Genomic DNA, 8,845 nt, shown 5'->3' on the forward strand with positions numbered 1-8,845 from the left:
ACACCCTGCCCTGCCGATGGTGGGACAATGATTTGGTCACAGAAGGTGGGATGTCATGACAGCCTCCATGCGAAGCAGGAGGCTCCGTTAAAAATTGGCAGAATGTCATCTCCCAGCCCCACGTAGGAGGCTAGGCGGAGAGCCAGCCAGACTTGCTGGAGGTGACAAAAATCCTGAGACCCGAGAAGCGGGCACCAAAACGAGTTGTGTCAACGGTCCATCACTGGTGCTCCACAACTTGGATGGCCACCAAGGACTTGCTGATGCTCTGGCACCAGGAGATGACATTTGAAGAGATGTCCTGGAGATGATTGCTCTGTCTTTAGCTTCTGCCCCTCCAGAACAAGTCACAGCTGTGTGCAGGGGCTCCTCAAGAGGTTCTCCTTCCCCTCTACTCTGCCCTGGTGAGACCTCATCTGGAATATTGTGTCCAGTTCTGGGCCCCTCAGTTCAAGAAGGACAGGGAACTGCTGGAGAGAGTCCAGCGCAGGGCCACAAAGATGATTAAGGGAGTGGAGCATCTCCCTTATGAGGAAAGGCTGAGGGAGCTGGGTCTCTTTAGCTTGGAGAAGAGGAGACTGAGGGGTGACCTCATTAATGTTTATAAATATATAAAGGGTGGGTGTCACGAGGATGGAGCTAGGCTCTTCTCGGTGACAACCAACAGTAAGACAAGGGGTAATGGGTCCAAGCTGGAACACAAGAGGTTCCACTTAAATGTGAGAAGAAACTTCTTCTCAGTGAGGGTGACAGAACACTGGAACAGGCTGCCCAGGGGGGTTGTGGATTCTCCTTCTCTGGAGACATTCAAAACCCGCCTGGACGCCTTCCTGTGTAACCTCACCTAAGTTTTCCTGCTCTGGCAGGGGGATTGGACTAGATGATCTTTTGAGGTCCCTTCCAATCCCTAACATTCTGTGATTCTGTGATTCTGTGATTCTGCGAGGAGCAGCAGCCTCCTCAGAAGACTCTGTCTTTGAGGGAGACCCCAAGGGATTTGTTACAGTCAGATCCCAAGGCATATCCTTGTTTTGGAAGGAGGCAGGGCTGGCCTGAATGGATATGATATGGAGTGGATAGAATCAGATATGTCCTGCACATGGCGTGGTCCGTGCAGCAACAGGGTGAACTCCAGGAAAGGAGAGATGAGCGTAGTCGGTGCCTTCATGCCCTCTGCCTGGGGAAGGATCCGGCCTCCTCGTGGAAGGCTTGTCCATACCAAAGGATGGTGTCAAGATGATAAAGTCACGGCCAACTTTGAGGCCTCCTTTCCATCTCTTGACCCATAACTTGAGGCCTCCCCAGGCTGGGGGAGCAGGAGGGTGCGGATCCCTATCTGCCTCTCCTCAGCATCCTCTTGGCTTCCCATGGATGCGACCGAGGTGCTCATGGGCAGCACAAACTCCTGCAACACACAAAGGCTGATTCCCAGTCTGCAGTACTATGGGGCTCCCCAGCATTTTGGGGAGGGGGCAGAGCGCTAAACACCAAGGCACCGCAACAGGTCTGCAAGATGTTCTTTCTCTCACTCCTTCCAGCCGCGGCTGGCACGCAAAAGCCTCGCTAAAAATAGTGGAGCGCAATGGGGACGGAGCCCTGCTCGGTGCGGCTCCCTCCGCTCCCCCACTCCTGCTTGCCGTAATGACCCTGCAAACACTAAATGGCATCTGAGTGCATTAAGCAGCAAACTCTCCAGTGACATAGCAATTACGGCTCTGAAATAGATTTGGTGCGTCACGGAAGATAAGGGTTTTGAAAGTTTCTGTTGTGATTATAGCTTGTAACTCCAACAAATAACAGGCTTGGTAATAAGAGGCTGCCAGCACAGCTATTGTGGTTCTCTCTCACTGATGGCACGTAAATTGCTATTAATGTCCTAAGTGTACTTGAATATGCCAGTCTCGGGGCGGCGGAGTTGGCTCTGTGTCTCTTTTTACGTGGCCTGTCATTGTTGGGCTGATAATCTACGGTAATTGCTGCCTCTTGCAGTGGCCCAAGACACGTAAGGGTGGATATTGCATCTCGGGGAGCGCGGGGACGGTGGGTCGGGGCCCCGCTGCGGATGGAGGCTGGTGGGGATGGTGGGCATGGGGAGGTCTCTTAACGTTTCCCGTTTTGTCTGTGCATGCCTCTGTCTTTTTTTTTTTTTTTCCTGTGTGTCCCTCTGCGAGGTGGTTTCACCCCTCAGAACAGGGGTCAGCTCTTTGCTGCCATCTCAGCTGCCTCATGGGCAGGCAGGAGCTGGTCGGCACGGGGACAACCCACCCACAGGTCCCGGATGGATGCTTGGCGCCTCGGGGCATTGAGGATTTTCCTGCCCTTATTTCACTTTGGGGGATTTTGGGGTCCCGGCTGTCAGGGCGAGTGATGGATGCCCCGTGCCAGGACGGGCAGCCAGTGAGGGCAGAACAGCCCGGCTGTGTCTGAAGTGGGACAGCAACTGCTGCCGACTCACTCGGGCAGTGGTTGGGCAGGATTAATTAGCCAAGCACTGGATCAATGTCAGAGTGAGCAAAGGAGGGTGGGTGCAACATCTGCTCCTCTCCAAAGGGGATGGCAGCCACAGAGGAGCAGCTTCTGTGTGCTGCCGGCTCCTGCCTGCACCAGTCAGGACCCTCCAGTAGCTCTGCCCTCGAGAGGCTGCAGAATTCACTTCTGCGGCTGTTTTTAGGAGGAGAAACAAGTTGCCCACCCTGCTTTGCTGTACAAAGCCTCGGAGAGGGGATGGCGGTGGCACCTCTGTTACACTGTGGCTTGGGCTGGTAGGGAGCGTCGAAAACCAGCCCTGGGTTGGCAGAAATTTGTGATTTTACTGCAAAGGGAAGAGGGGAAGGCTCTTGTACTGGGAGCAGAGAGGTGGCCCAAATCCCCAAAAGCAGCAGGAGAAGTGTATGGGCAGTATGTCTTCCTCACAACAAGGCTTGGTGCTGATGGCATCTCAGTGCACAGGGACCACACAGGAGACAGGGTGGTTGGGAAGGCAGCAAGGGGGGACATGGAGCTGTGCTGGGGGACGTGGCACAGCTCAGTGGTCCTTGGGGACCCATTCATTGTTCTGCATCTTCATAGCACCTGGGGCTGCGTAATGTCCCAGGGTGAGGTTTCTGGAGTGAGGTGTTTGCTGTTTTTCTCCTTCCATATGGGGAAGGGTCTTAGGGTCATGGTCCTTAGGGACATGGTTTAGTGCCAGTGTTGGGTTAATGGTTGGACTCGATGATGTTGAGGGTCTCCTTCAACCAAAATGATTCTATGATCTTTGCCTCTGCCAGGGGAGGAGCAGGGGGTCCAAGGTGGATGGGTGGCTCGGGTAGGGCCAGCTCTGCTGTTGGGTGACTGACATCTCTGTGTCTCCCTCCCCATAGGCTAATGGAGGTTGGCAAGACGCTACTACCCCGTCATCGGTGACCTCCCCCACAGAAGGCCCTGGCAGCGTTCACTCTGATACCTCCAACTGATCTCCCAGCAAATTGCATCCCTGGCTGAGCCGGCCCCGGCGGGGGCAGGAGGGGAGGGGGCCTCTCCTAACACTGCAGCAGTCAGACTGGAGGTGAACCCAATCAGCACACACAAGAAGACTCCTTCTCTTCTCTGCTCTTCGTCGGGATGCTTTTTTTCAGCCAATCTGGACACTTCTTTATACTCTCTTCCCTTTCTTTTCTGGGTAGAAGTCGCTCTCCCCCCGCCCCCGCTACCACCACAACACCGCTCCCTTCCCCTCAACCCCTTCCCACCGAAGGATATGTCAACAGGTAGAAGGATTTTTGAGGAGGAAAAGCAAAAATCAACCGCCGCGACACAAAACGACCCCAAAGCACTGTACGGCCACGCACTGGGCATCTTTCTGAGGAGCCACAAACATACCTCAGTCACATCTCACCCCTTTACTCGCAGGCAGCCTCCCTCGTCCCTCCCCTCTCACGCTACCTCTCCGTAGGGAATTGTCACTGCAGCCCCGCTGCCACGTCATCTCCGTCGGGCCGGCCGCAGCCAGCACATCGCCTCCCCGTGCCCAGCCCTGCCTTGGTGAGCTGTCCCTCGGGCTCTGCCGGTGACAGGGCAGGCGGACGTGGGCCCCTGTGCATGTAGGAGAAGGAGCCAGCGTGTTGCCCTTCGCTTCAAAAAGGTACCGGCCCATTCCCACTCCGGGGACACTGGTGACTCCTCCCGGTCCCTGCCCTGCTCTACCATGCATCCCAAAGCTGGGTGAGCCGTGAAACCCCTCCGTGCTCCCTGCCCGCTGTTGGAGGGCAGGACAGGAGGGAAAGAAGGGAGACAGAGGCAGGTGGGAACTGGCCATCACTGATGATGAAGGCGTTGAGCACCTCTGCGGTGTTGTGCAGGATCAGGCATTGATTGCTGGGAGCCCAGCAGACCTCACAGCAGCTAGGGAGGCCAGCGGTGGAGTGTTTTTCTGGTGAGGAGAGCGTGACGGGGTGTTGACTCGTGTTTTCGGGAGCGTGCCGCGCTGCAGAAGCAGGAGGAGCTGTGATCCCCAGTGCAGGCGAGAGCCACAGAGAGCGGTGCCACCCGCTGCCATCCCAAACCCTGCCAGGCAGTGAGGGACGGGCAGTGGGATCCCAGAGGCTGGATATGGTGGGGCGAGCACATCAGGTGCTTTTGGTTAATGCAACAGGTTTGCTTGAGGGTGAAGGCTCTATGAGATGGATTGATGCCCCACTTGGGGATGTTCTTCAACTGAAGGTGCTGGTTTTATCCTGGGAGCAGTATCACAAGTCACGGGAGCACTCGTGGGATTTTCTGCCCGGCTTTTCTAGTCCACTTACTGGACAAGTGGTGATGGGTAGTGCTGAAACACCCTTTCAGGCAGCTGACAACTGGGAGGACATGGCTTTGGTTGAGGAGCAGGGTGCAGAGGGACTGGTTTTCCCCAAGCAACGGGCTGAGCTTCGTGCCAAGGCAATACTTTTGGCCACCAGTTCTTCCAGCAGGTGCGAGGAGGCTGGGGTGGCCCACGGCAAGACCCTGGGTGTCCTGGGGACTGGGGTGAGTGCAGCGTGTCTGGCACCTTGTGATGGACCCTAATACCTCTTGGCAACATCTCATGCTCTTGTATGTCCACGTCCACCCTGCCCATGCAGGTACCAACCATCTTGAGATGAGAACTGCCAGCTCAGAGCAGCGTTAGGCAGGAACCCTTTAAAGCTCTGCCAGAAAAATTTCCACCTTTTTGCTGTCGCCTTGCAGCATGACTTGCCTGAAGTGGAGGTGAAGCCTGCCTTCCGTTGGGAAACAAGCCCAGAAGGCTCCAAAACACTCGCTCTGAAATTTCTGACCTTACCCTAAATACCAAAAGTCCTCATATGGTGGATTTTCTGTTTCTGAGCTGGTGGGATCAGAGCAGAACATGAAAGGTGGATGAGAAACAGCACACGCTGCTCCTTGCCTAGTCCTTAATTCTCCAGCGGTGAGACCCTTTCTGCTCCTCCTCGTGCATCCCTTCCTGGGGACGGGGACGATGCTGCAGACGTGATGCGACGCCTGAGGTCGAGGGATGAAGAGCAACGAGAAGGTTGGTTCCCTGCCGGGACGGTCAGGACGTGCTGCCCATCTTCCCGTGCACCTGCCCGCTCTGCTCCTCCTCCCGTGGCCTCCCCCAGTGCAGCCTTTGAACCATTTCCAGCTTATTTTACATGAAACCGTTGCAGGGGGCGCGGAAGCGGCAGCAGCGCCGTTCCGGCGGGAATGCCACCTTACCAGAGTGACCCAAACGCACCCGTTGACCGGAGCCGGCCCGTGCTGGGGGCGCGTCCCCCTGCCCGGGCAGGGCCCTCGCTCCTCCACGGTACTTTGCAAATCACCTCCTGGGTTTTCCGCTTGCTCCCTCCGGTTCGCGTTGCCGTAGCCACTCGCTTGCCTTTTCCTTTGCCTTTTCTTTTTTTTTTTTTAGTTTTTGGGGTTTGTTTCTCCTCCCTTTTCTCCCTCTCCAATCCTGAGTGTTGTGGGGTTTGGTTGGTTTGTTGTTTGTTTTTTTTTTTTTCCCTTCTTTTTGTGAAGTTGTTTTTTTTTTTTTTCTGCCCAGAAAATCCTGACTTCGATACCAAAAAAAAAAAAAAAAAACCACAACAAAACAAACAAAAAAGAAATCAACAAAAAATAACAAAAAAACCCTGCAGAAACTAAAAAAATAAGAAACACAACAAAACAAAACCACAAAAAAAAAACTCGACGATTCTTTCAGCTTTATTAACATTTTCCATTGTTTCTTGCGATTTGTGTCTCGTTCTTTGTAGTATTGATGATAACGAACATTTGATAATGAATGTTCTTGTATATTCAGATAAAGGAGAAAAAAAAAAAAACCAAAAACGCAGTTGGAATTTAATAGTGTTTATAATAAAAGAATAAAAAAATGACGCAAAACTGGACAGGGGGAAGGTCCCATCCCTGTTCTTTCTGTGGCAACATGCGCTTCATTCCTGTATAGTTTATAACATCAAACTACCTACATTCATCTTCTCTTTTTTTTGTTTGTTTTTCCCATGGTTTGGTTGGGGTTTTTTTTTTCCATTTTCTTGCATTTGTGAATTAGTTCAAGAATGCTAGAAAAGTGTAGAGTTGTGCACACTCATTTCTTCTTACACAATGTTTAAAAAAGTGACAGTAATTCATTTTGTAAAACTTTTAAAAGAAAAAAAAATGGTTGGAATAGTGAGCATTAATAGGTACAGTCTAACACTTATGTTTCTTAATGTTGAGACCCAGAAATTACCTTTTATTTTACTTTTTTGTTGCATTATTTGGGAGGGGGGGGGGCGCTTTGATGATGATGCTGATGATGCTGAGTTTATTTGGACCTCGGCGTTGCCGCTTCCCCTGCGCTTTTGAGCTGTGACCCAAGTGGTGTGAAAAGTGATATTTTTTTTTTTTTTTTTTCTTTTTGGTTGGGTTTTTTTGGGGGGGGGTGGAGGGGGTCCCCAACCCATTTGAAGACCCAACCCCAGATCCTCGGGCGACTGCTGGGGGGTTTTTGGGGAGGAGACGCCGTGGGGTTCAAGGAGAAGCGCTGAGGCAGCTGCCACTTGGCAGCGCTTCAGTCTTAAAACAGTTTTCCTGCTCCCCCTTCCCAAAAAAATGGAACTTTTCACATCACTGAATGGTTTAGGGTTTGGGCTGTTAATTTTTTTTTTTTTAATCCCAAGGTTTTGTGGACTCCTTTTGTTTTCGTACACCTTTATTATTATTATTATTAAGACGATGTAAATCAGACGTTGCCGGGGGGGTTGGTTTTGTCAGTTTGCTTTTTTTTTTTTTTTTTTTTTTTTTTTTTTTTTTGTTCTTGCAAAGCCCTTTCTAGCTCTTGTAAAAATGATCCAGCTGTTCTGAGTTGCTTTTTCTTTTCTGTTTCCCCCCATCTTTTTTTTTTTTTTTTCCTCTTCCTATTGGATTCCAAATATTAAAGAAAAAAAAAGGAAAAAAAAAAAAAAGAAAACCCTAAAAAAAAAAAAGAAAAAAAAAAAAAGACTCTCTGTTCCGACCTGGTTTTGAAAATTTAAGCTTTTCTGCTTCTGTAAAGAAAAAAAAGAGGCCTCTGTCTTTCTGATCCCAATTGAGACTTTTATGTTCTATGACGATACTAACAAGGTGTAGGTTTTACAGTTTCCTGATTTGTACTGGTAATGCATATTCCAAATAAATAGTTTCTTTTGTTGCAAAAAAAAAAAAAAAAAAAAAATTGAAACCAAACCTGGTGTATTTTTTGGAAGGAAACCGCGATTCACCGGGTGTTCCCCGGGGGGATGCAGGAGGGGCTTGGGCTGCATTGGGGGGTGCTCCTGGACACACCGATTTCTCCATGAAAAAAGCATTTTCTATCTTTCGTTTTCCAGTTTTAGTTCATTGCTTTTTTTTTTTTTTGGACTTTTGTAGTGCGCTTCTTTCCAAAAAATCCTGGAATGGGGAGGATTTTTCTGTATCACACCCAGGGATGGGGCAGGGAAAGGGTGCCTGGTTTCTTATGTGCGTTTTTTTTGGTTGCTTGGGTTTTAATTTTTTTTTTTTTTTTTTAACTAAAACCCCTGAATTGCTTTTTGCTCAGAAACATTTTCTTTTTTTTTTTTTTTTTTTTTCTCTTTTTTTTAAGAATAATTTGCAGTTTTAAAAAAAGAGTCTGTACGTGGGACAAAGACCAGGACAGCTCTGCCCAGTCCCCAGGGATGGAGGCATGAGATGTAGCAGATACAGATGAAAAGGAGATATAGATGAAAAAGGGGGTGGCTGGAGAGAGGGGCTGTGGTTCCCCCAGCCCCGAGCTGTGGAAACGAGGCAGGATCCGGGCTACAAACCCCCCGACACCCCACGGGGACCAAAGCAGTGGGAACAAACCCCCCCCGGGGATGCAACCCGGGGATGCTGGAGCTGCCGCCTGCGCTCCTCCATGGATTTCTTGTCAATGATTATTCAATCTCCAGCCTGACCTTTCTCTGCTAAATAACACGGCAATATCAGCACGGACCAGCCTCCAGCTCCGGCTGTGAATTAACTGTATCGCTCTCCGGCAGGAGAGCCGCCGAGCCCCCGCGCTGCCAGCCCGCCCCAGGAATTATCTCCTTCCAACGCTGCTCTCCTAACACCAGTTTAAATACCATCTTGTTCCCAGCTGTTTAATTCTAATAAACGTTCATCCTGGCTCCAAACAGAGAAATGCTAAGTCTCACTGGGCCCCGATGAGCAAAAAAAAAAAAAAAGGCAGGTGGGAGGAGGTGATGTGATCCCTGGCGGGGGGATCCTGGCACGTAGCAGCTCACACCAGCTCAAGTCTTTCCCTCCCCCTGCAAAAAAAGAGATTATTTTTAAGGTGGGAAAAGGGCACGTGAAGCCTCTTGGA

The 8,845-nt window shown here is 50.7% G+C and overlaps 1 protein-coding gene across 4 annotated transcripts in view; it reads left to right on the forward strand.

The window, feature by feature from the left end:
- The window catches only part of PBX1 (PBX homeobox 1), a 126,602-nt gene extending 118,967 nt beyond the window's left edge, over positions 1-7,635 (forward strand). The window contains exons 9-10 of one of the 4 annotated variants that reach the window (XR_010607311.1): positions 3,363-5,530; positions 5,667-7,635. Coding sequence is in view for 2 of the 4 variants with exons in the window: in XM_065648998.1 (XP_065505070.1) it covers positions 3,363-3,455 (93 nt within the window). In the remaining 2 variants the exon portion in view is untranslated. Of the gene's footprint in view, positions 1-3,362 lie in introns of all 4 variants that reach the window. The other 3 variants (XM_065648998.1, XM_065648999.1, XM_065649000.1) reach the window with 3 other exon arrangements.
- The last annotated feature ends 1,210 nt before the right edge of the window (positions 7,636-8,845 follow it).

This window comes from Caloenas nicobarica, chromosome 20 (genome assembly GCF_036013445.1).
Source record: "Caloenas nicobarica isolate bCalNic1 chromosome 20, bCalNic1.hap1, whole genome shotgun sequence".
Taxonomy (NCBI): Eukaryota; Metazoa; Chordata; class Aves; order Columbiformes; family Columbidae; genus Caloenas; species Caloenas nicobarica.